At 42.1% G+C, this 25,989-nt stretch overlaps 2 protein-coding genes across 2 annotated transcripts; both read right to left on the minus strand.

The window, feature by feature from the left end:
* Positions 1 to 2,730: 2,730 nt before the first annotated feature.
* si:dkeyp-84f3.5 (C2H2-type zinc finger protein) lies at positions 2,731 to 14,599 on the minus strand. Its single transcript, XM_021624811.2, has 2 exons — positions 14,385 to 14,599; positions 2,731 to 6,084 (listed from the first exon to the last, which is right to left on the minus strand). The coding sequence occupies exon 2, from the start codon at positions 5,990 to 5,992 to the stop codon at positions 3,971 to 3,973; it is 2,022 nt and encodes a 673-aa protein (XP_021480486.2). The 5' UTR covers positions 5,993 to 6,084; positions 14,385 to 14,599; the 3' UTR covers positions 2,731 to 3,970.
* A 2,601-nt stretch (positions 14,600 to 17,200) lies between these two features.
* On the minus strand, positions 17,201 to 20,690 carry LOC110538268 (chemokine-like receptor 1). Its single transcript, XM_021624985.2, has 3 exons — positions 20,555 to 20,690; positions 20,234 to 20,393; positions 17,201 to 19,008 (listed from the first exon to the last, which is right to left on the minus strand). Exon 3 carries the CDS (start codon positions 18,997 to 18,999, stop codon positions 17,854 to 17,856), a length of 1,146 nt encoding a protein of 381 aa, XP_021480660.2. The 5' UTR covers positions 19,000 to 19,008; positions 20,234 to 20,393; positions 20,555 to 20,690; the 3' UTR covers positions 17,201 to 17,853.
* Between the last annotated feature and the right edge of the window lie 5,299 nt (positions 20,691 to 25,989).

Consider the following 25,989-nt stretch of genomic DNA (forward strand, 5'->3'; position numbering starts at 1 on the left):
GATGTCGTGGTCAACACAAGTAACAAATGCACTTTTCACACTAATCATAGAATGCACAGTGCATCACGTCACCAGTAGGTGGCCATTGTGCTGCAGAACTGCTATCCACATTTGTTTTTTGCTCTAACCCTGAGGTCAGCATTTCCCTTGAGTGTGGACATCGTGAGGAACAATGACCCAAATAAATGTAACACCAGTAAAAAAAAACATTTTAAAAAGAGACAGGCCTGCAAGCAAACTGTCACCATTTTATGGATGAAACAGCCTGATTGAATTTGTGTACAGTAAGTTAAAGTGGGTGCGTCCATGATGATCAGCATAGCTTCTTGGAATGAAGTGTGCTTTTGACTGATCATGTAGAGAAAACCCAAGGCATTCTTGACTCATTACCGATTGGTCTTCGGTGTAAAGACAGGTCTCAAAGTTCGTACAAGCTAACCAATGATTGTAGAGAAGTAAATAAGCTTACTCAGCCTTGAGATCCGTACCCTTAAAACAAATTTCTCTGTAAGTCTCCCATTGGCGTTAATGAATGATTTACGTGAAAGTCTAATTTGTGGATTTAGGGTGTGTGTGAAACTTACTCCTCAGCCTGAACTGTCCACACTTGCGCCAGCGAATAGCTATCTTTTTGCATGGCACCAACTGGTAAGACACTTCGGGAGGGCGGTCAGGTGTGCTTGCAAGGTAGATATCCTGGGTTTGAGCCTCGTGTGAGCCAAATCAGGCGAAAGTGGTACTCGCTAAGCAAGCAGCATGACATCCTTTACAATGGTTCCGTGACCCAGATTTATAGTTGCACTGGGGTCACTTTGAGTAAGTTTGATGGGTGAGCGTAGCACTTGGGCATGTGTGAAAATTACTCCTCAGCCTGAAGTGTCCCCACTTCTGCCTGCAAATAGCTCGTTTTTTACATGGCACCAACTGGTAAAACACTTCAGGAGGGCTAGTAAGTGTGCTAGTAAGGCAAAGGTCTGAGCCTCAGTATAAGCCTAATCAGGAGGAATTTAGCAAGCAGAATGACGTGCTTTACATGGACACTTATGTAGCCGATGTGGAATCACTAGCTAGTTGGTGGTGCACTAGTATAGGCTATCATGAAAGTGTTGCGGTTTCCCTTGCTTTGCACAGGACATTGCTTTTGTGGAGCAATAGGTAATGCTCCAGGACTGTATTTAATCCGGTATGTCAATGAGTCATGTGCGCGGACCTTCGCGGCTGTGGAAACAATGGCCGTGTTCCTCTGCTCAGAATGGAATGGTTCCAAAAGTGCATACTCAGTCAACAGGGAACACAACCAATAAATTGAGCTTAAATGCACTCACTTAAGCTGAGCACACCCTGTTGACTGAGTATGCACTTTTGGAACCACTCCATTTGGTGTAAAGTGTGAACTCCACCTATCCAGCGAGCTAAATCATGCGCACATTGTCCCAATCCCAAATCGACCCCACGCACTTGTGGAGATTTGACAGTTTTTTTTTATTTAACTAGGCAAGTCAGTTAAGAACAAATTCTTATTTTCAATGACGGCCTAGGAACAGTGGGTTAACTGCCTGTTCAGGGGCAGAACAACAGATTTGTACCTTGTCAGCTCGGGGATTTGAACTTGCAACCTTCCGGTTACTAGTCCAACGCTCTGTAAGCAATATGGCAATAGCTCCACTTGCTCACCGATGAGCTAGGTGGAAGTTTCACAATGTTGCAAACACCAGTCAAATCCCCAAAAGTGCAAAGGAGGTAGGGTCTGGGGTCGATTTTGGATTGGGCCATTGGATACAATCCGATCCTCTACCTTTCTCACCGAAGTGTGCACTTGCTCATGCTCCCTCAAGGCATTGGATTATTGTAAGCATTAGTTTCCATTGTATAGACGGCAGTGCCCACTTCCGGGAGAAGGGTCAGGAATCAGGAAGCAGCCCTAGGGAGACCTGCCAGGTGAAGGAAAGGCACAATAGGAGTGACCAGTACAAAGGACAGTGGCGCTGGTCATAACCTTGTCCCCAGGCTAATGTGCACAGTGCATCTAAGCCTGGGACATTAACGATTCAAAGTTGTCCTTAGTGGGAGTGATCATAACATTCTAGAATAGTGACTTGAGTAAAGTATTTGTCATCATTTAATTTGAGCGAATCACACGACTGCGAGATTATGGGGAAGTGTTTGTGGGAGATGATTGTTTGGTAGATTAAGCAGATTGAACCAATGCCTATGCACTGTGAGTTTCTCCTTGTCTTTCTGTATTGGCTAACAAAGGCCAAGTTTGACTTGCTGATCCACCAGACTGAGCATTTGGGCAGAAGTTTCTGGGAACAAGATCACGTTTGTCAGAGGCAATTTTCTTTTCCCCCCAAAGACACCTCTGTCCTTGCTACATGATTCTGAACAAGTCTGATCTACTGAATTTCTTGCGTTCAATACTTGGGACACAGATTCATTTAAAAGTCTGAAGCCATGACGTTTCTTTATAGTTGAGAAACTACATCCCATCTTACATATAATTGATATAAACCATCATCCTATGGATCCCAGACATGGTGCTTCTATAACTTGTGTAGGAGGATTGTTTCAGTGTAGGCAACACAAAGTACTGGCAGAAAAGGATCTAGCTGACCACGAGTTGGAAAGTCACAAAACTGACATTTCCACCTTATCACATTCATCATTAGTTGAAAACCATGACTGGATGGGTCATTTAAATAGGTCAATCATTTGATTTTTAGGAAAATATAAATTTCTTTCAACTTTAATGGCACAAAATTAACATAAAATCAGGGCCAATGCATGTGTTCTCGTTTGGTAGGCAATAAAGGAAGCAACAGTACCATTTGAAAATGTTAATTTACATCACAATGCTACGTGTGGCTTGCATTGGAATCACTGGACTTTGTCGTGCCTTATGGAAAAACATGCTGATCATGTGAACAGATCAGTGGCCACCCGGAGGACTGGCAGCAGAAAACATCTAGAGCAGTGGTTCCCAATCTTTTTCGGTTACTGTACCACCAACTGAATTTTGCTCTGCCCAGACAACCCCTGAAGTACCCCCCCATGTGCATTTTACCAGTAGACCTACCTATGGTCTCATGAGTCATCTCAAGTACCCCCTGTGAAGTACCTCATTGGGAACCACTAATCTAGATAACAGAACCATTAAGTGAATTGATAGACAAGAACACAATATAGTGAAAATATGATACATGAGAAAGCCTTTCAAAATGATAAACATTCCTGGTCTGGTAGTTTGGGAACATCTGACCTTGACAGGTTTTTTTGATCTTGAGAAAGACACCATGGTTGTAAAGACTTGGCAAATGCAAATAAATAACATCTTAAATTGTTTTAAAGCAAAATCCCAATGGAATTGCACTTGCAAAAAAACATTTCTAATTACTTTACAAAATGGACAGTCATTGTTACCTCAGACCATCTTAACGCTTTGCATGGGTCCAAATCTATCTGCAAAAATGTTATTTCCACTTGGTCTTTAGCAAATTGTGCTCGACTACTAGCTTCAATAATGCTCTCAGAGCATATTAAGGCATTATTCCCACACCATGGCCTTTCCAGGGGTAATGTCAAAGGTTTAACTGGAAGTAACCAAAACCATCTAAAACATTGATACAAAACAGACCTCAAATTCACATGATCGTAGAAAATACATTTTAAAAATTTCAGTAATTCCCAGTCACCATCTTGATCTATGCAGTGCTACATCAAAGTTCAGAATTAATGACCCACCCACCACAAGAACCATACTGGTTGTAGTTCCTCAATTCATAGCATAAAACACTTGTTAACTGCTCCATCATCAAGGAAACAATCCTAACTTGAGACATGTGCAAGTAACTCGGACTTCCGTAAATCATGAATTGAGGTCTGCATAACAGTGCAACAATTTGTGGTATGTGCATCGATCTCAAGTTAGGGTTCAGACCTCAGGATATAAATACCATGCATATAGTTTCCATTATCCAAGGTTATCGGACCCATGAGAACTCTGGTGCTTCAGAAACTTCTGCAAGGAAGAAAAGGTCTCTGTACACTCAGTGCATTCATACAGCACCTCTGCTGGACCAATGTTTTCACCATTCCCACCCTTGCCATCGTCAATGTCCCCATGACCGACTAAATCCTTTGCATTGTCTTGGTCAGAGTCCAGGTCTGGATTGGAGTCAGCAGTGGGGGATACCCGTCCTTCCATGTCCGTTTCCCCGCTTGACTGACTTGGGTGAATCTCAAGATGGCGCCCTAGAGCAGAAGAACTCCGGAAGCGACTTGGGCAGCGAGGGCACTTAACCATTTCACTACCCGGTTCCCTTTTGTGGTACCGCAAATGCCGTTGGTACACACACAGCAGCCCAAACTTTTTCCCACATTGGTCACACTTGTAGTTCCTCCGTGCCTTAGGAGCAGCGAACACTTCTCCAGTAGATGTGGTTTGTTGATCGTCACCATTGTCACTGTCCAATTCTGTTACAACACCGTCTAAAGATTTCTTGGGTTTTCCTTCAGATGACGCATTCTGTTCCAACACATCAGAATTCAATTGGGAACCACCATCTGGTTTAGAATGCAATGCCAAGTACTTAAGACTTGGCTTCTTCTCCAATTCAGGTTTGTGATACATGGCTATATGCCTCCGGACATCACAGCGTTGTGGAAAATGTTTCCCACAGAGAACACAAGTGTGAAGAGTCCCCTTGTGGGATCTATTGTGCCGAGAAAGACTACTAGAGTGACTGAATACACGGTGGCAGTGCTTGCATGGATGTAATTTTGTCCCAGAGCCTTTTTTATAAAGTGGGGGCCTTCCTCCCTTCCTTGCAGGTGCTTTTGTTACGATGCACTCAATGCCAGTATACCTTCGCCGCCTTTTTACAACTCTTTGTGACTCTGAATCCTTATTTAACTTGTCAATTTCTTCTTGTGTCTGATGGGTAAGATGATGCTCCTTCAAGTCTGTTAACTGTTGGAAGCGATCTCCACACAAACCACAGCGGTATGGTCTGAAAGAGGATGGTGTTTTGGAATCAGATTTGCCATTGTGGGTCTTCACATCAACAGTTGCGTCACTGCTATACTGTTTGGTCACATCGGTAGTAGGGGTGCCGCTGCTGTACTGTTTAGTCACATCTGTAGGGGTGCCGTCACTGTACTCGATGGTATGTGATAGCTCATCTTTCTGAGACTGTTGCTCGATTTTGGATGAAGAGTTCACAGATAATGGTTTGTCTTTGGAATGACTCAGTAAGTGGCTCTGCAAGTCGGAGAGCCAGAAAAAACACAGATTACACTTCTTACAGGGATATGTTTTCTGTATTATGTTCTCTTGACCATTGTCTGACTTCCCCATTTGTTTGAGCCCCAGCGATCCATGCTGCTCTTTTTGATGAGCATACAGGGTCTCTTGTTTCAGAAAGCGTTTTCCACACTGACCACAGCAGTAAAATATTTCATGGGCATGTTCTTGGAGATGTTCCCTTAGCCTCTCTTTATCTGTGAAGATCTTGCAACACAAGGTGCACTTATAACCTTGCTCTAAATTACGATACTGTTGATGTCGTTGTAAACTCAGCTGGTTGTTAAACAATTTTCCACATGTTTCGCATCGGTACTGTTTTAGAGGAGAGACACTGCGGCACTGGGAGTGAGACACTGTGTTGACACGTAGATCAGTTTTTGCTGGCTTAGTTTTGAGTACAATGGTCTTTGAATTCTGATAAGGTGAAAGAGTTGAAGATGGGTTGTTTGATGGTCCAGATCTGTCAACCACTATGAAAGTTCCGTTTTCATGGAGAGCATATTCACGGGGAACTTGAAACCCATTGGGTAAACTGTCAAGGGAAAACGAATCTGTTTGTTCATGAGTCCTGAGTCGTTCATGAACAGTAATGTGTTTAACCAAGTCGAGGTAGCGCCTGAAGCCATCCCCACATTCTGTGCAGATGAAGGCATCAACATCTGGTTCAGCGGAGCTTACGTAATCCATTAGGGTGTGTTCAATGATCAAAGTTAAACATGGTTAGTTCCATTCTTCATGAGCACCTTGTTTTGTAGAACTCTTCCTTTGTCTGGTCAGAACTGTGAAAAAGAGAAAAAATAAGTTACTACTTTACCAAACATATGGCGCAGGTGCTGGTCCTGACTAACTATAACAGTTTAATTACAACACCATGAGTTGGAACAAATGATTGGATTCTACAAATTGCCAAGCCTCTCCTGCGCTGCCAAATCGCTACTATATCGGCTTTCAATTCTGTTAGAAAGGCTGACACTTTTTGAAACAAATGAATTAGGTCTCATTCAAATTAGATGGAGACAATTGACACACCTGTATTGTCCGGATACTAGCTCCTCCTATTATCAAAATGGCCTAAAAAAGAGCAGACAAACAGTAACCTTGATCGAAACCTTAGTTTGCTTCCAATACCCTCAGGTCAACCATTTTGATAAGGTTTCACCACACCTAGTAAGGATTGATGAGTGATCAAGTTTAACGTGACAGTAACTATTAGAGGTTGACCGATTATGATTTTTCAACGCCAATAACGATACAGATTATTGGAGGACTTAAAAAGCCAATACAGAGGAATCGGCCATTTTTTTTTTTTTTTTTAATAATGACAATTACAACAATACTGAATGAACACTTATTTTAACTTAATATAATACATAAAACATTTCAATTTAGCCTCAAATATATAATGAAACATGTTCAATTTGGTTTAAATAATGCAAAAACAGTGTTGGAGAAGAAAGTAAAAGTGCAACATGTGCTATGTAAGAAAGCTAACGTTTAAGTTCCTTGCTCAGAACATGAGAACATATGAAAGCTTGTGGTTCCTTTTAACATGAGTCTTCAATATTCCCAGGAAAGAAGATTTAGGTTGTAGTTATTATTGGAATTATAGGACTATTTCCCTCTATACCATTTGTATTTCATTAACCTTTGACTATTGGATGTTCTTATAGGCACTTTAGTATTGCCAGTGTAACAGTATAGCTTCCGTCCCTCTCCTCACTCCTCCCTGGGCTTGAACCAGGAACACAGCGACAACAGCAACCCTCGAAGCAGCGTTACCCATGCAGAGCAAGGGAAACAACCACAGGCTCAGTGTGACATTTGAAACTCTATTAGCGTGCGCTAACTAGCTAGCAATTTCACTTCGGTTACACCAGCCTCATCTCGGGAGTTGATATGCTTGAAGTCATAAACAGCGCAATGCTTGACGCACAACGAAGAGCTGCTGGCAAAACGCCCGAAAGTGCTGTTTGAATTCATGTTTACGCGCCTGCTTCTGCCTACCACCGCTCAGTCAGATACTTGTATGCTCAGACAGATTATATGCAACGCAGGACACGCTAGATAATATCTAGTAATATCATCAACCATGTGTAGTTAACTAGTGATTATGATTGATTGTTTTTTTATAAGATAAGTTTAATGCTATCTAGCAACTTACCTTGGCTTACTGCATTCGCGTAACAAGCTAGGCTCCTTGTGGAGTGCAACGAGAGAGAGGCAGGTTGTTATTGCGTTGGACTAGTTAACTGTAAGGTTGGATCCCCCGAGTTGACAAGGTGAAAATCTGTCGTTCTGCCCCTGAACGAGGCAGTTAACCCACCGTTCCTAAGCCGTCATTGAAAATAAGAATGTGTTCTTTACTGACTTGCCTAGTTAAATAAAGATTAAATAAGTGTAAAAAATCGAACACATTTCAGAGATTGGTAGAAAATGGACGTGCTAATGATTAAACTGATGTGTCAAACTGGGTTAAAAAGAAGCAAAAAACATGCAAGTCCACTTTTTGTAGTAAAAAAAAGTTGTCGTTCAACAAGTTTCCCCACAACTAAAGTGAATAGTATGGGCACCCTCAAAATCTTCAAGGCATTTAGACTTGTGCTTTACAGCGCCTTCAAGGCGGCTTTACACAGTGAGGTAAACGGGACACTTATGGCGTACACAGAGTAAAGAAATTCAGCAGGTCCATGACAACATTTGTGTCCCTTGAGTGTGGCAAATGCACACATCCATTTTGGCTGCATGTCACGTTACTTCTATCGTTCACGTCGGGATATTTCCATGGACTTTCTCTCACACTACATAGCTAGCAGCTTGGTGGCTGGCTGTTTTTTACAAAAAACATGTTACATTGTTAAAGTTCCACAAATGACCTAGCTAGACTATTAGAGTGGAGTGCAGCAACATGCTGTTTCCAGACATTAGGCTACGTTAAAATTGTTGGGCTTCATTGCATACGAGTACAATCATTTAACATCAACCTTAGCTTAGTACCCGCTCTACGAATAATGCAGATGGAAGATGTTAGCAATGACAGATTACCAATGCATATACAGTGCCTTGCGAAAGTATTCGGCCCCCTTGAACTTTGCGACCTTTTGCCACATTTCAGGCTTCAAACATAAAGATATAAAACTGTATTTTTGTGTGAAGAATCAACAACAAGTGGGACACAATCATGAAGTGGAACGACATTTATTGGATATTTCAAACTTTTTTAACAAATCAAAAACTGAAAAATTGGGCGTGCAAAATTATTCAGCCCCCTTAAGTTAATACTTTGTAGCGCCACCTTTTGCTGCGATTACAGCTGTAAGTCGCTTGAGGTATGTCTCTATCAGTTTTGCACATCGAGAGACTGACATTTTTTCCCATTCCTCCTTGCAAAACAGCTCGAGCTCAGTGAGGTTGGATGGAGAGCATTTGTGAACAGCAGTTTTCAGTTCTTTCCACAGATTCTCGATTGGATTCAGGTCTGGACTTTGACTTGGTCATTCTAACACCTGGATATGTTTATTTTTGAACCATTCCATTGTAGATTTTGCTTTATGTTTTGGATCATTGTCTTGTTGGAAGACAAATCTCCTTCCCAGTCTCAGGTCTTTTGCAGACTCCATCAGGTTTTCTTCCAGAATGGTCCTGTATTTGTCTCCATCCATCTTCCCATCAATTTGAACCATCTTCCCTGTCCCTGCTGAAGAAAAGCAGGCCCAAACCATGATGCTGCCACCACCATGTTTGACAGTGGGGATGGTGTGTTCAGCTGTGTTGCTTTTACGCCAAACATAACGTTTTGCATTGTTGCCAAAAAGTTCAATTTTGATTTTATCTGACCAGAGCACCTTCTTCCACATGTTTGGTGTGTCTCCCAGGTGGCTTGTGGCAAACTTTAAACAACACTTTTTATGGATATCTTTAAGAAATGGCTTTCTTCTTGCCACTCTTCCATAAAGGCCAGATTTGTGCAATATACGACTGATTGTTGTCCTATGGACAGAGTCTCCCACCTCAGCTGTAGATCTCTGCAGTTCATCCAGAGTGATCATGGGCCTCTTGGCTGCATCTCTGATCAGTCTTCTCCTTGTATGAGCTGAAAGTTTAGAAGGACGGCCAGGTCTTGGTAGATTTGCAGTGGTCTGATACTCCTTCCATTTCAATATTATCGCTTGCACAGTGCTCCTTGGGATGTTTAAAGCTTGGGAAATCTTTTTGTATCCAAATCCGGCTTTAAAGTTCTTCACAACAGTATCTCGGACCTGCCTGGTGTGTTCCTTGTTCTTTATGATGCTCTCTGCGCTTTTAACGGACCTCTGAGACTATCACAGTGCAGGTGCATTTATACGGAGACTTGATTACACACAGGTGGATTGTATTTATCATCATTAGTCATTTAGATCAACATTGGATCATTCAGAGATCCTCACTGAACTTCTGGAGAGAGTTTGCTGCACTGAAAGTAAAGGGGCTGAATAATTTTGCACGCCCAATTTTTCAGTTTTTGATTTGTTAAAAAAGTTTGAAATATCCAATAAATGTCGTTCCACTTCATGATTGTGTCCCACTTGTTGTTGATTCTTCACAAAAAAATACAGTTTTATATCTTTATGTTTGAAGCCTGAAATGTGGCAAAAGGTAGCAAAGTTCAAGGGGGCCGAATACTTTCGCAAGGCACTGTACAGTAGCTACCCTGAGGAAAATGCAGCTTCCCATAGGTCTGTGTGTGACTTACGAGACAGATAGCCAACTAAATTTTGTAAAAATCACTTGACAAAAGTGAGGAGAACCATGGAGTACATTTACATGCACACTAATAATTAGGGCTGACACGATAACACTATCGCAATATTTTTTCTATGGCAGAAAAGAAAACACAAAGCAGACCAAACTCTTTGGTCCTTTAAAAACCTGATGTATGTGAAATACAATGTGCTATAACTTGGAAAATAAATAAATGTGACTCAATGACAACATAATTATGCTTGTTTGCAACATTAGGGCTGTCTTCCTAAAGAAATTAAATCTGCTTCGTGTTTGTTTCCTTGCCATGATACCAATGAGTATTGCGAAAATGCATCGTCCCGGACCAACTAATAACAACATTAAACTGATTATGGCAATACTCAGAATTTTGCATTAGCGATGTAAACACTTTACTCTGATTATCTAAATCAGCGTAAGATCCTAAGCAAAGTAAGCACAAACCGTTAAAACACCTAGTTCTTCAGCTGTGCCACCAGAGACTCTGGGTTCACGCCCAGACTCTGTCGTAACCTGCCGCGACCGGGAGGTCCGTGGGGGCAGCGCACAATTGGCATAGCGTCGTCCGGGTTAGGGAGAGCTTGGCCGGTAGGGATATCCTTGTCTCATCGCGCACCAGCGACTCCTGTGGCGGGCCGGGCGCAGTGCGCGCTAACCAAGGTTGCCAGGTGCACGGTGTTTCCTCCGACACATTGGTGCGGCTGGCTTCCGGGTTGGATGCGCGCTGTGGTTGGGTATCGGAGAACACATGACTTTCAACCTTCGTCTCGCCTGAGCCCGTACGGGAGTTGTAGCGATGAGACAAGATAGTAGCTACTAACAATTGGATACCACGAAATTGGGGAGAAAAGGGGGGTAAAATTCAACAACAAAAAAACAAAACTAAAAACAAAAAAAAAAACAGTTCTTCATAAAATTACTTTTTTTGCATTTTATTATTTGTCCTGAAGAGGGAGCTCTTTACATAGGCTCATGGCGAGCGATAACTTGCTTTGGTGAATTACAGCAAGACTGGACAATATCACCCAACACAACTAAACCAGTCAGGGAGGACAGTGAACTACTGTGAACAAACTGTTACTGCGTCTACGGTTGAGTGCTGAATAGATAGAAGCTTGCCAGCTCAGTAAAGTGCCAAAATGCACACCGGCAATATACTGTTACGTGAAGTGCCATGGAAGGGTGTTGGGTGTCGTGACAAACAATGGATGTGAAGCAAATGCCGTTCTGAGAACGTTAAACTCAGTGGTAACCTTACAGCCCTTTAGTTAAGCCCATGAAAATATGTCTGTTATACCTTGCATTCGGAAAGTATTAAGCCCCCTTGACTTTTTCCACATTTTGTTAAGTTACAGCCTTATTCTAAAATTTCTTACATTATTTTCCCCCACTTAATCTACCCACAATACCGCCTAAATACAAAGCAAAAACAAATTTAGAGTTGTTTGCAAATGTATTAAACTGAAATATCACATTTACATAAGTATTCAGACCCTTTATTCAGTACTTTGTTGAATCACCTTTGGCTGCGTTTACAGCCTCAAGTCTTCTTGGGTATGATGCCTCAAGCTTGGCCCACCGGTATTTGGGGATTTTTGCCTCAAATCCTGATTAGTCTCCTGCTGCTGAAAAACATCCCCACAGCCTGATGCTGCCACCATCATGCTTAACCATAGGGATGGTGCCAGGTTTCCTCCAGACGTGACACTTGGCATTCAGGGCAAAGAGTTCAATTTTGGTTTCATCAGACCAGAGAATCTTTTATCTCATGGTCAATCCTTTAAGTTCCTTTTGGCAAACTCCAAGCGGGCTGTCATGTGCCTTTTACTGAGGAGTGGCTCCCGTCTGGCTACTCTACCACAAAGGCCTGTGGAGTGCTGCAGAGATGGTTGTCTTCTGGATGGTTCTCCTATCTCCTCAGAGGAACTCTGGAGCTCAGTCAGAGTGACTATCGGGTTCTTGGTCACCTCCCTGACCAAGGCCCTTCTCCCCCGATTTCTCAGTTTGGCCGGGAGGCCAGCTCTAGGAAGAGTCTTGGTGGTTCCAAAATTCTTCCATTTAAGAATGATGGAGGCCACTGTGTTCTTGGGGAAGGTCAATGCTGCTGGGTACCCTTCTCCAAATCTGTGCCTCAACACAATCCCGTCTCGGAGCTCTACATACAATTCCTTCGACCTCATGTCTTTGTTTTTGCTCTGACATGCACTGTCAACTGTGGGACCTTATATAGACGTGTGTGCCTTTAAATCATGTCCAATCAATTAAATTTACCACAGGTGGACTCCAATCAGGTTGTAGAAACATCAAGGATGATCAATGGAAACAGGATGCACCTGAGCTCAATTTCGAGTCTCATAGCAAAAGGTCTGAATACTTGTGTAAATAAGGTTTTCTATATCTCTAGAATATTTATTATTTTGCTAACATTTCTAAAAACCTGTTTTCACTGTTATTATGGGGTATTGTGTGTAGATTTGTATTTTAATCCATTTAAGAACAAGGCCGTAACGTAAAAAAATATGGAAGAAGGGAAGGGGTCTGAATACTTCGCGAAAGCACTGTATTTCATCTTTGCAAAGGGTATTCCTCATGCTCTGTCATCCAAATGTTTTCATAGGCACAAACGATATAGCATGTTACAAAGTAGCGCTTGGTAGCTATATTTTAATGTATGGGTTGTCACTTGTCAGGGACTGGTCCATATTCATGTTTCGCCACCCCCATTTCCCCGACGAGTGCTAGTCAGCTAACTAGCTGTGTCAGAGTACTTGACACCGTTCACTGAGGATTAGTGTTGCCTGGTATCCTTGGGACATCCCTACGCTAAACCCTACCAATAACCCTGACCTAACTCGAAACGTATATGCTTATCTTAATTGGCGTATGGTCAAAATCAAAGTAAGCATTCACCAATTAAAACATCTGGTTTTCTGAGCAATCTCTCGATTTATTAGGACATGTAAACAAGCTTCAAATCGGCGTTCCAGATGTGTATTTGATCCGAATCAAATAGGCTTTGCAAAAAATAATCACTGTCACGGTGTTAAAACGTTTCTTTTTATTAGCAATTTTCTGCATTTATTTGAGTCCCCATCAGGTAGCCTGATTTCAGTGTCCATGTAAACAGGATTTGAGAAATGTATTGTTTTAAAACATACTATTATATTACTATGACTAGCCACAATAATCATATTGTGTGCATGTAACCATGCTCATTTAAGCTTTTCCTTTCAAGTGACAACTTATCAGAATTCAGTGTCTACAGCCCTACAATCGATGAAAACATAGCTAAATACCAAAACATAGAAAAATGTGTCCTACGTCCGTTGTTTTCCAACTGGCTAGCATGATGCAGCTGTCTTAAGAGGCACATTTTTACTGGAATCTCTGCAGTTTATCCCCCCCCAAAAAAATTGTATTTCAGGTGCTCCTAAATGTTATATGGTGCTTACATTGTTCTTTCCTCACAATTTATGAAATCAGCTTTATGAGTACCTTTGTAGAGCTGTTTTAAGCACAATCCCTACAGAATTGAATTACATGTTTTATTCCAGCTAACGTTATAATAATAGAAATGTTGGCAGATGTATTGGTTATTGTGAACATTTCCATTCTAAAATCTGATCCAAAAATGCCATATCGGTTGGGTTCTATCAAATAGCTAATTTTACAGCTCATGAGGACTTTTATACAGTTAATAAAAATAAGTAATTAACATTTGAAAACGCTGGAGATGTTAGAGATTTTTAAAATATGTAGCTACCTAAATCAGTTAGCTAGCTATCCATACACAAAAATACACTCGAAGTGTCCATTTTGAATAAATTGGCTAACTAACGAGCGTATTATAATCTAAACGGGGTACCTTTCACAACCCTGTATGACCAACTATATTTTTGGATATATAAAATAATTTCACTAGATTACCATTATGACAGTCTGGCCAATGGCCATACCATAGTCAGTTAGCTATTCTCTGCCTGTGTAGAGCCAGAGTTAAAGCATCGTGACAGCTGTCTTGATACCAACAAAATGTCGGGCTGCTGCTAGCCTCCAACTATTTAGCTAGCTAGTTAGAAAGAAAAAAAGTATGTATTTAAATGAAATGCGGACATGTGTGCGTGAAATGCCTTGCAAGGAGACAACCGGCTGACAGCAGCAAGATAGCTAGCTCAATTATTCGCTTTTTTTGCGCAACAATGATGGCACCGCGACTACTACGTTAGCTAGCGTAGATTGCGAGGCATATCGAACCGTTCATAAAGCTAGCTAGCAATGTTAGATACCACCTGTATCGGATCGAACTCTGGAATGTACTTACCACATTTCTAAAGTCCGATTAGTATAGACGTTCTCTGCCCATTCGTTATATCGCTCCACTTATGTTACATTGCGAATCGTGTTGTATCCACCGGTTCCCCGCTAGTTCTTCCCATTTTTTCTACATAGTAATTACAAGAATCCGGAGGAGAAAGGGGCGGAGACCATCAGCCATTCTTCTTCTTCTTCGGTATTATGGACGTTCGCAAACAAATATAATAGGTGAATGCCGCCACCTACTCTAATGGCTGTGTATCACCCTACTATTATGTAGGATGAATTTATACACTGGGAAAATTTGCACTACCAACAAACCCATTACAACCTCACCACTACTCCACTACATTGGACCTATCTGATCCTACATGGGGCCCAGCAGCCTGGGAGTAGAGGACATTATCGCTCAAAACATCTCAAACTCTTCTGCAATAAAATCTCGTACATCCAAGTGCTTCTCAGCAGCTGCCACCAGAACATCTATACTCTGTAATTTACGTTCCATTCTTGCAAAAATCAACCTTAACTCTGCATCAACACTCAGTAGTACAGACAGTGTCTTCTTTGTTTCAACGCGTTCTCCAACGGTTCTGCGTAGCACCAAACGAATCTTCAACTTCAGTTGATCCACTTAGTACTTAACGCCACTCCAGTTATCACTCCTTTTAACGGCGCCCTGTTCCAGAGAGGAAAACATGTCATAGTTCTTGTCCCCAGTCGTGTGGTGCAGAGCGCACGCTCCCTCTGGAAGGCAGGAACGCAAAACATTTGCACGATTCCACTTCGAGTCACTTTAACTGACCCAACATTCCCCAACCTCTTTACCACCCAACCTGACACCACATATGGATCTGCTAGAAGGCAAGGATCCATTCTCTCCAAAAATCTCACTCCACTGGGCAAGAATCTTCTTTGTCATAATCACGATGATGATCAAACTCTGTGTTCTTCACCGCACCTGCCACCGCGGTTAATTCATCCTCACACTGATCACATTCAATTTCCTTCTGGTAGCTCTTCCAAAAGTTCTGTGTGATCCACCTTTCCATGTTCATTCAAAACATGTTTAACTTTTCTCCTTTTTTTCCTGTCCGCCATATTCTCCTTCATCGATCTTCCAGATGGCTTGTGCTTGTCCCCATTCCAAATTTACTAACAATACACTATATATACAAAAGTCTGTGGACACCCCTTGAAATTAGTAGATTCGGCTATTTCAGCCACACCCGTTGCTAAAAGGTGTATTAAATCGAGCACACAGTCATGCAATCTCAATAGACAAACATTGGCAATAGAATGGCCTTACTGAATAGCTCAGTGACTTTCAACATGGCACCGTTATAGGATACCACCTTTCCAACAAGTCAGTTTGTCAAATATCTGCCCTGTTAGAACTGTCCCGGTCAACTGTAAGTGCTGTTATTGTGAAGTGGAAACATCTAGGAGCAACAACAGCTTAGCCGCAAAGTGGTAGGCCACACAAGCTCACAGAATGGGACTGCTGAGTGCTTGGCGGATGCCAGGAGAACGCTACCTGCCCAAATACATAGTGCCAACTGTAAAGTTTGGTGGTGGAGAAATAATGGTCTGGGGCTGTTTTTTATGGTTCGGGCTAGGCCCCTTAGTTCCAATGAAGGGAAATCTTAATGCTACAGCATACAAAGACATTTTAGACGATTCTGTGCTTCCAACTTTGTGGCAACAGTTTGGGGAAGGCCCTTTTCTGTTTCAGCATAACAATATCTCAGTGCACAAAGCAAGATCCATACAGAAATGGTTTGTCTAGATTGGTGTGGAAGAACAAAGACTGGCCTGCACAGAACCCTGACCTCAGCCCCTTCGAACACTTTTGGGATGATTTGGAGCGCAGACTGCAAGCCAGGTCTATTCCCCAACATCAGTGCCCGATTTAACTAATGCTCTTGTGGCTGAATGGAAGAAAGTCCCTGCAGCAATGTTTCAACATCTAGTGGAACGCCTTCCCATAAGAGTGGAGGCTGTTTAAGCAGCAAAGGTGGAACCAACTCCATAATAATGCCCATGATTTTGGAATGAGATGTTTGACAAGCAGGTGTCCACATACACTACAAAAGTATGTTCCACTTTTCTCAATGTTTTCCTGTCCCCCATCTTACTCCCAGACCTCATGGCCACTCCATAAGCTATTATTTCACCAGTCTGTCCTGTAGACTCATACACTGTGGCTGGGCTGACCATTATTCTTGTGATACATTGTGGCCAAAATATCAGTTATAGCCTTGACCCTACTGAAGCAGAAATATAGCTAGGTTGACTGAAGTTATAAAAACAGGCTACCTTGAAGGACACCATCATATCTTGCCTGTAGCAAGTTGAACTTCTACAAAATGTGAAAGGATTAAAGAGTTGATCAAGTCAAGTAATATTCAATTAGATTACGTTGTTGATGATGATGGTGGTGGTGATGATGATCATTCATCATCATCATGAAAACATTTATTGTTCTAAAGCTGCAAATGCATGAAGTTCAATTGTAAGAGAAATGGTTGGGGGAAAAAAGGTTAAACTTGTTAATTGCTTCCTCCCTCATTGATCTAATAACATTGGACAGGTCAAAGCAATACAGTATGAATTGATATCCAATCTGTAATTTAAAAAACATGACACTGATAATCTTAAATAGATAGGGATGTATTTTTGTCATGAGCCAAAGGTTATTTATTTTCAACTTTACATTTCCATTTATTCTGTCTAACTGTGACAGAGCTTTGCTGCCACCATGTGGCATAGATGGTTATGCGTTCTGGAGATTTCTGGAAAATAGAAATGAATAAGTAGTCGTCTATTCAAGCATTTAATAACATCATACAAACATAAAAAAGTATACAAATGCAAACATATACTTCAAAGTATTAAGGAAAAACAACATTCCTTCAATAAAACAATGCACGTTTAAATCACAGAAAATATTAGCCTCATTTGAACAAAAACAAGTATGTACAAAAAGTGTCTTTGAATGAAAAGACAGACAATTTATATCTTCAGCTTGAACAATGACATGTCTGTATCATACAAATTATTCTTATCTTATCCAGTATTCTCTATTATCAGTCTACCCCGCTTTCAACATGTGTACATTAGTAACTGTATTGCCCATACAAAAACAGTGCTGAAATGTGTTCACAGACCCCATCATTTCTGAGTCACAAAAGGTTATTGAAATCAAACTTGTTGATTTGAATTCAGTCCTGGAGATGTACCTTGTTAAAACTGAGTAGATGCTCAGCATTCAAATTCTGAAATCCTGCCTTAAACTTTCCCTTAAACTAAGTATCGAGCTGTTTGAAAACATTATTGAATTACCTTGATGATAAGGGGCTTCTAATGTTTGTATTTTCTTTGCTTCTAAGGATGTCAATCATGTTATCATAAAGCCAAAGTCAAATTTCCACATTGTGTGGTCAATAAAGTTTTTCTCATTATAATATAAGACCTTATACCTCAGCATCAGAATAGGACTTCTCCTTGCTACGGCTTGTGAGTCCAGAGTTTGTGTAGGTGTGGTTGGACTTTGACACTTCCTCGGTGAAGGCACTCTCCAGAACCGTCAGAATAGACTTGCGCAGCTTCTCCTTGAAGTCCTGGCCCATGAACACGTACAGCAGGGGGTTCAGACAGCTGTTGAGGAAGGCCAGGCTGGTGGCTATGGGGACCCCGATGGTGGTGACGTGGTCTAACGTGTGGCTGAACTCAGCGGCCGCGTTGTTCACCATCTCGATCAGGGCCATGATGTGGTAGGGGGCCCAGCACAGGAAGAAAGCTGTGATGACGGCGACGATGATCTTGAATGGCCGCCCGGAGTGGCTGGCCAGGTTGCGTTTCCTCTTGAGCCGGTGGATGATGACGGCGTAACAAGTGACGATGATGGCGAAGGGCACCACGAAGCCCAGCAGGAAGCGGGTGACGATCATGGCCTGATGGCGGAACACTCGCAGCTCTGCCACCTCCGTTGTGTCATAGTCATCCGAGAAAGCAAAGTTGTTGAAGCAGTTGATGATTTCTTTGTTCTTGTAGGACGCCCCGATGTCCCGGAAGACAAAGTAGGGGGAGCTGAGGACCAGGGCCCACAGCCAGACACCCAGACTGATATAGGATGCCTTGCGTATGTTCCGATGGTTCTGGGCCCAGACAGGGCGCACCACGGACACACACCTGTCCATGCTGATGACCACCAGGATGTAGACGCTGGCGAACATGTTGAAGAAGCTGATCGTGGAGTTGAGCTTGCACATGAACTTGCCGAAAGGCCAGTGAAAGTCCATGGCTGTGTAGGTCACGCTTAGAGGCAGGAACACTGTGAAAAGGAAGTCGGCCACAGCCAGGTTGAGGAACCACACCGTGTTGACCGTCTTTTTCATCTTAAATCCCGTCACCCAGATGACAAGTCCATTTCCCAGAACCCCCAGCACAAAGGCCAGGCAGTAAACGATGAGGGACATGATGTTGAGGGACTGCCGGAGCTCTGCGTGCTCGTCAGGGTAGTCCTCATAGTCATCTGTCGAGTTTCCTGGCGATGAGCCGTTGTGAGACAGCTCTGTCCAGATCTCAGGATACAAAGGAGTTGTGGTTAAGGCCATCATTGTGAGAACCTGAGAGGGTAAATACATTTTTTTGGTTTATTTTCAGGGAAGATGACAGTTTGATAATATGCAGTAAATTAATTATGTGCAAAGTTGTCTAATCTGCATAAACCATTTAATATTTTAATATTTAGTATGTTGTTCTATTGTTTGGATAAATGATCTTCACCACTCTTCAGGCATGCTGCCTTACAATTGATTCCCCCCACTACTTGCTGTTCTTATTTACATCCCCTAGAGTTCACTGACACACTTTAAATGTGCCGATAATGCATGAATTTAGCAAAAAAAATGTATTGTGCAATAATGTGAAATTTTACTCAACATTAAAATATTGAGAGAATGTTGGAGGAGTTGATCTGAACAAAAATACCTATTATGTGCAAAGCTGGTTGCCCAATCCCCATATATACCGGTAAGTGAGATATGTATTTCACAGTGTAGCCTGTCCGCCTTTGTAGTGCAATCCATCACAGAACGAAGTACAAGAATGAATGCAAGTTGTGCAACACTGGGGATTCTGACAAGTAGCCCAATGTGACGAAGCAGACAGACAGTCATAATTAAAGTATTTCTCTTTAACTTACCCTCACAAGCCACAAAGGTAGATTTTTTTGGAAACCCCAAGATCATTATAAAAGTCAAGAACGTGCACTCTATAATTCGTTTTTTTTTTGGTGAGTAATTAAGGAGAGCAATTTGTTCAGAGTTTCACAGCCTATCTTCTATACTATGGAATAGAACTGTGGAATGAGGTAGGAATGTTTTTCATATAGAATGAAAAATAAAATGTAATTCAGTTGATATTTCTCATCTAGTTGGATAATGCGTAATATGCCTATTAAATGCACTGTTTAAGTTACCTATTTATCCTGTAAGAGTAATTTATTGATTTAGTATTGTTTATTCAAATTTGTTAGAAGGAATTATGGATTAATTCAGTATTTTTTTATCACAGTTCATACTGTTATTATAGCATTTCTTTCCAATTATTTGTTATTAATAAGTTAATGTTACCCTCAACTGGTATATCATGATCATAAGACAAGCTACACATACAAATTATATGAATGTAACTTTTGCTCGGGTAGTCTGTTTATTCGCAAAGTTTTTAAAAGGGATGGTACAGAATTTATATTGTTCTATTCGTTCATCAACTATTGACGTAGAAGCCTACAAATACCAATGTAATCTGATTACGCCAATGAATGGTGAATTTTTTTTATAGACATACCTTGAATAACGTGTATATTCAAACCAGAACAGGCGAACGGCTTGAAGGACTTGAAGGACGTTGTCTGGCACGAAAAGGCTTCGACTACACTGCTGTAGTCAGGAGGGCGCAGACTGTGAAGTATCTTGAAGTGTGTGACGTCAGTTCTTAATTTGTTCCGCTGGAAAACAAAGTTGTAAGATCCACTTCACATTAAATGATTTTCGAATGAAAATATCGACATTCTGTGCAAGAAACACATAATTCAACACGTAACAAATATACATTTTTACGCAATGTTTGTTGGCTAAGTGTTTGTGTGTAGAGAAACGCATGGCTTACCCACAATTACAAAATTAATTGAAATGTTGACACACGCATCAAGCTATATATGCCGCGTTCACATGCAATTCGGAACCAGGAAACTGATTCGTTGAACACTGCACGTGTATAACTACAACTATATAGCAGGTTGTACGTTTAAAAGTGTCCTAGTTCCGACTACCACGTTAACGCAGCACAAAACCAAGGAACGCTTGCTTTTCCTTGCCGTGGAGGAGAAATAGGGAAATGTGGTTTGGAATCTGTAACCAAATAAAATGGGTGTTCCTATGGGTACATTCAAACTTGAATAGCCTATTGGAGTATCTATAGATTTGTTGGTGATTTTCAGCATAGTTTGTGGAGATGTTTTAGGTTGCAATTAGTCCTATCAACAATATACACAGAGTATAGAGGAGTGGGAGGCCCCGGTGCACAACTGAGCAAGAGTACAAGTGCATTAGAGTGTCTAGTTTGAGAAACAGACACCTCACAAGTCCTCAACTGGCAGCGTCATTACATAGTCAAAACACCAGTCTCAACGTCAACAGTGAAAAGGTGACTGGGATGTTAGCCTTTTAGGCACAGTTCCTCTGTCCAGTGTCTGTTATTTTGCCCATGTTAATTTTTTCTTCTTTTTAATGGCCAGTCTGAGATATGGCTTTTTCTTTGCAACTCTGCCTAGAAGGCCATTATCCCGGAGTCGCCTCTTCACTGTTGACGTTGAGACCGGTATTTTGGGGGTACTATTTAACGAAGCTGCCAGTTGAGGACTTGTGAGGTGTCTGTTTCTCAAACTAGACACTCAAATACAATAGTCATTTACAACATTAACAATTTCTACACTTTATTTCTGAAACATTTTATGTTATTTTAATGGCCAAAAAATGTGCTTTTCTTTCAAAAACAAGAACATTTCTAAGTGACCCCAAACTTTTGAACGGTAGTGTGCATTTTTTTATATTCCTCTCTGCACTGCCGAGCATGTGACAAGCAACTGCCAGTAATTTGGTGCGGCCACCACAGCTCTCTCAAATGGCAGGTTACTCCCTCCATTGCTGTGTCCACTAAAGTCCTGAACAGGACATTATGGGCATAATGTTGCCTCTGCATTTTAGAAATGAAACCAGAAGCTCTGGTGACACAGACTAAGCCTGTTGTCTGGATCCAGCACAACATGGCCATACTTTATGTAGTCTTTGTTTTTAATGTGTATATTTGCTAAATATATAGTGCTACATTCAGGCACAATTACCAAGAAACTCCAGTATCAAGTTGACCCCATTCTCAGCATTTACTCAGTAACTGTCAAGGGCCTGTTTTACTGTCAAGGGCCTGTTTTACTGTTTTACATTCATCTAAAGAATCTATTGTGTCACATACAATAATACGGATGTGTGATATAAAATATAATGGGACTATGCAAACAGCAAAGGTCACTTTCTTATAAGCAACTTCCTCTTTTATAATTCCTTTGATTTTGAACACCCAGACCTACTGTCATACACAGGTTATTTTATCTCCGTTGTTTGGTGAGATGAGTGAATTACACAAGTGCACTAAAAGCTAAATGTTACTATCAAGTTACAATAGAAAAGCATATATTTTATCACCTTGTCTGCTCTGTGTGATTAAAATCTTAATATTTAGGCCAGCTGCGAATGTGTCATTTTGTCATTCACCTTTTCCTGATTAGTGTGGACTTTGTGGTGTTTTATAACGTTTGCAGAATATTGCTTCCACTGACCTTTTGACACTTTCTTTAGTAGTTTTGCATATTGGATGTCTGCCCTTAAACACGTTGTAAAAGAATGTCCAAAATTGACCTACCAGCAGTCATTCATTGACAGGAACCTTCATGAACTACTACTTCTATGGTCAAATTTCATGTATTCATTGACCATCACAGCATATTACACTCACTTACATCTTAAAGAAAGATGGTGCAGTATTGGATGGCCACTGTTTTACAAGCTCTGACCCAACTTAGCTATTTTGTGATTATTTTGTTGTTTTGAACATCAGATCGGCAGCGTAGCCTAGTGGTTAGAGTGTTGGACTAGTAACGAAAGGTTGCAAGTTCAAATCCCCAAGGTACAAAGCCGTCGTTCTGCCCTTGAACAAGGCAGTTAACCCACTGTTCCTAGGCCGTCATTGAAAATAAGAATTTGTTCTTAACTGACTTGCCTAGTTAAATAAAGGTAAAAAAAAAAAAACTTATCCCAATTCTAGCTTTAACATCAATTCATCTGCCCTGGGCTCTCTCTGTAATTCCGACTAAATTTTCGGGCTACCCAAGAGGAAACGTCGGAGTTACAGAGGTGGGCGGGGGGTTAGGTCCTGGTGAGAATAAGGTGAAGGGAAAACCAGCAACCTCTTCCCTCCATTCTACTGGCCAACCTCTTCCCTCCATTCTACTGGCCAAAGTACAGTCACTGGACAATAGGATAGATGACCTCCAATCGCCGATATGCTACCAACGGGACTCTCGAAACTACAACATTCTTTGCTTTTCCGAAACATGGCTCTCGGACAAGAAACCCTCCATGTCCAACTCGATGGATTCTCCATTCACCGGGCGGACAGGACAGTGGAGTCGGGTAAATCAAATCAAATTTTATTTGTCACATACACATGGTTAGCAGATGTTAATGCGAGTGTAGCGAAATGCTTGTGCTTCTAGTTCTAACAGGGCAGTAATATCCAACAAGTAATCTAACAAATTCACAATGACTACCTTATACACACAAATGTAAAGAGATATATAAGAATGTGTACATATAAATATATGGATGAGCGCTGGCTTTGCGGCATAGGCAACATGCAGTAGATGGTATAGAATACAGTATTAACATATGAGATGAGTAATGTTGGATATGTATACATTATTAAAGTGGTGTTACTTAAAGTGACGAGTGATACCTTTATTAAATCCATTTATTAAATGTATTTGAGTGGCCGGAGATTTGAGTCTGTATGTTGGCAGCAGCCACTCTATGTTGGTGATGGCTGTTTAACAGTCTGATGGCCTTGAGATAGAAGCTGTTTTTCAGTCTCTCGGTCCCAGCTTTGATGCACCTGTACTGACCTCACCTTCTGGATGATAGCGGGGTGAACAGGCAGTGGCTCGGGTGGTTGTTGTCCTTGATTATCTTTTTGGCCATCCTGTGACATCGGGTGCTGTCGGTGTCCTGGAGGGCAAGTAGTTTGCCCCCGGTGATGCATTGTGCAGACTGCACTACCCTCTGGAGAGCCTTGCGGTTGTGGGCGGAGCAGTTGCCGTACCAGGCGGTGATACAGCCTGACAGGATGCTCTTGATTGTGCATCTGTAAAAATGTGTGAATGCTTTAGGTGACAAGCCAAATTTTATCAGCCTCCTGAGGTTGAAGAGGAGCTGTTGCGCCTTCTTCACCATGTTGTCTATGTGGGTGAACCATTTCAGTTTGTCCGTGATGTGAACGCCGAAGAACTTAAAACTTTCCACCTTCTCCACTACTGTCCCTTCGATGTGGATGGGGGGATGCTCCCTCTGCTGTTTCCTGAAGTCCATGATCATCTCCTTTGTTTTGTTGACGTTGAGTGTGAGGTTATTTTTCTGACACCACACTCCGAGGACCCTCACCTCTTCCCTGTAGGCCGTCTCGTCGTGGTTGGTAATCAAGCCTACCACTGTAGTGTCGTCATCAAACTTGATGATTGAGTTGGAGGCGTGGGTGAACAGGGAGTACAGGAGAGGGCTGAGAACGCAACCTTGTGGGGCCCCAGTTTTGAGGATCAGCGGGGTGGAGATGTTGTTTCCTACCCTCACCACCTGGGGGCAGCCCGTCAGAAAATCCAGGACCCAGTTGCACAGGGCGGGGTTGTGACCCAGGGTCTCACTAGCGAGATGGCGCCGACAATTGAGGGGGGGGGGGCCTCTACATCACCACTAACTGATGTGCTAACTCCATAGCGGTGGAAGTGTTGACCCACTTTTCACCCATCTTGGAATACCTGATTGTCAAATGCCCACCCTTCTACCTCCCGAGGGACTTTTCAGCTGTTATTATGACTGTTGTGTACATTCTACCTCAGGACAAGATAAAAAACAAACCGGCCTTTAACAAACTGTACAAGGCTATAAACAAGCAAGAAAACCTACAAACAGAGGCTGCTTTTCTGGTTACTGGTGATTTCATTTCCATGTCACTAAAACAGGTGATGCCCAACTTCCATCAACACATCTTCAACTCCACGAGGGGTGATAATGACCACTGCTATTCTACCCACAAGCAAGCATACAGGGCCCTCCCTCGTCCGCCATTCGCCAAATCAGACCATAAGTCCATACTCCTGCTTCCTGTTTACAAGCAGAAACTCAAACAGGAAGTACCTGTGACTTGCTCTGTTGAGAAATGTTCACCAGAATCAAAGATTATGCTATGGGACTGCTTTGCTATCGCTGACTGTAATATGTTTCAAGACTCCACCGATAACATTGACGAGCTAACCACCTCAAAAGCACTGGATTAACACGAAGTTGGCACTAAACTAAACACAGAGATGTTGTAGACAACCCTGAGTCTACGGCCAAAGACAGGAATAAGTACAAGAAGTCCCGCAGAGTCATAAAACGAGAACAACGACAACATAGGAATAATGTGAAATCATTTTGCACAGTCTCCAACGACGACATGTGGCAGCGGCTACAGTTCATTACGGATTATAAAGGAAGACCCAACCGTGATCTGCCCAATGATTCCTCTCTACCAGACTAACTCAATGTATTTTATGCACGCTTTGACAACAACATCGTGCCTGGCGTCACCAACCCAGAGGATTGAGTGATCTCGCTCTGCGAAGCCGACGCGAGAAAGGTTTTTAATCAGGTCAACACCTTCAAGGCCGCGAGGCCCAACGGTATTCCAGGGCGCGTTCTCAGAGCATGCGCAAAACAGCTGGCAAGCATATTCACAGTCATTTTCATCCTCACCTTGTCCCAGTCTGTAATCTCCACATGTTTTAAGATGACCACCATCATTCCTGTCCCCAAGAACTCTAAGGCTTCATGTCACAATGATTACCGCCCTGTAGCACTCACTTCTGCAATCATGAAGTGCTTTGAGAGGCTGGCACACATTAACTCCACCATCCCAGACACTCTAGACCCACTCCAATTTGCATACCGCTCCAACAGATCCATAGGTGACGCAATCTCAATTGCTCTCCACACTGCCCTCACCCACCTAGATAAGAGGAATACCTATGTGAGAATGCTGTTCACTGACTACAGTTCAGTGTTTAACATCATTGTCCCCTCCAAGCTTGTCACCAAGCTTAGGACTCTGGGTTTGAACACCTCCCTCTGCAACTGGATCCTGGACTTCCTGATAGGCCAACCCCAGGTGGTGAGGGTAGGCAACATCACCTCCGCTACACTGACCCTCAACACAGAGGTGTGTACTTAGTCCCCTCC

The sequence above is a fragment of the Oncorhynchus mykiss genome, chromosome 2 (genome assembly GCF_013265735.2).
Source record: "Oncorhynchus mykiss isolate Arlee chromosome 2, USDA_OmykA_1.1, whole genome shotgun sequence".
Taxonomy (NCBI): Eukaryota; Metazoa; Chordata; class Actinopteri; order Salmoniformes; family Salmonidae; genus Oncorhynchus; species Oncorhynchus mykiss.

What these genes read in the sequence shown, in the direction of transcription:
- LOC110538268 (XM_021624985.2), bottom strand. Translation starts at nt 18,999, where the DNA reads ATGATGGCCTTAACCACAACTCCTTTGTATCCTGAGATCTGGACAGAG.
- si:dkeyp-84f3.5 (XM_021624811.2), bottom strand. Translation starts at nt 5,992, where the DNA reads ATGGATTACGTAAGCTCCGCTGAACCAGATGTTGATGCCTTCATCTGC.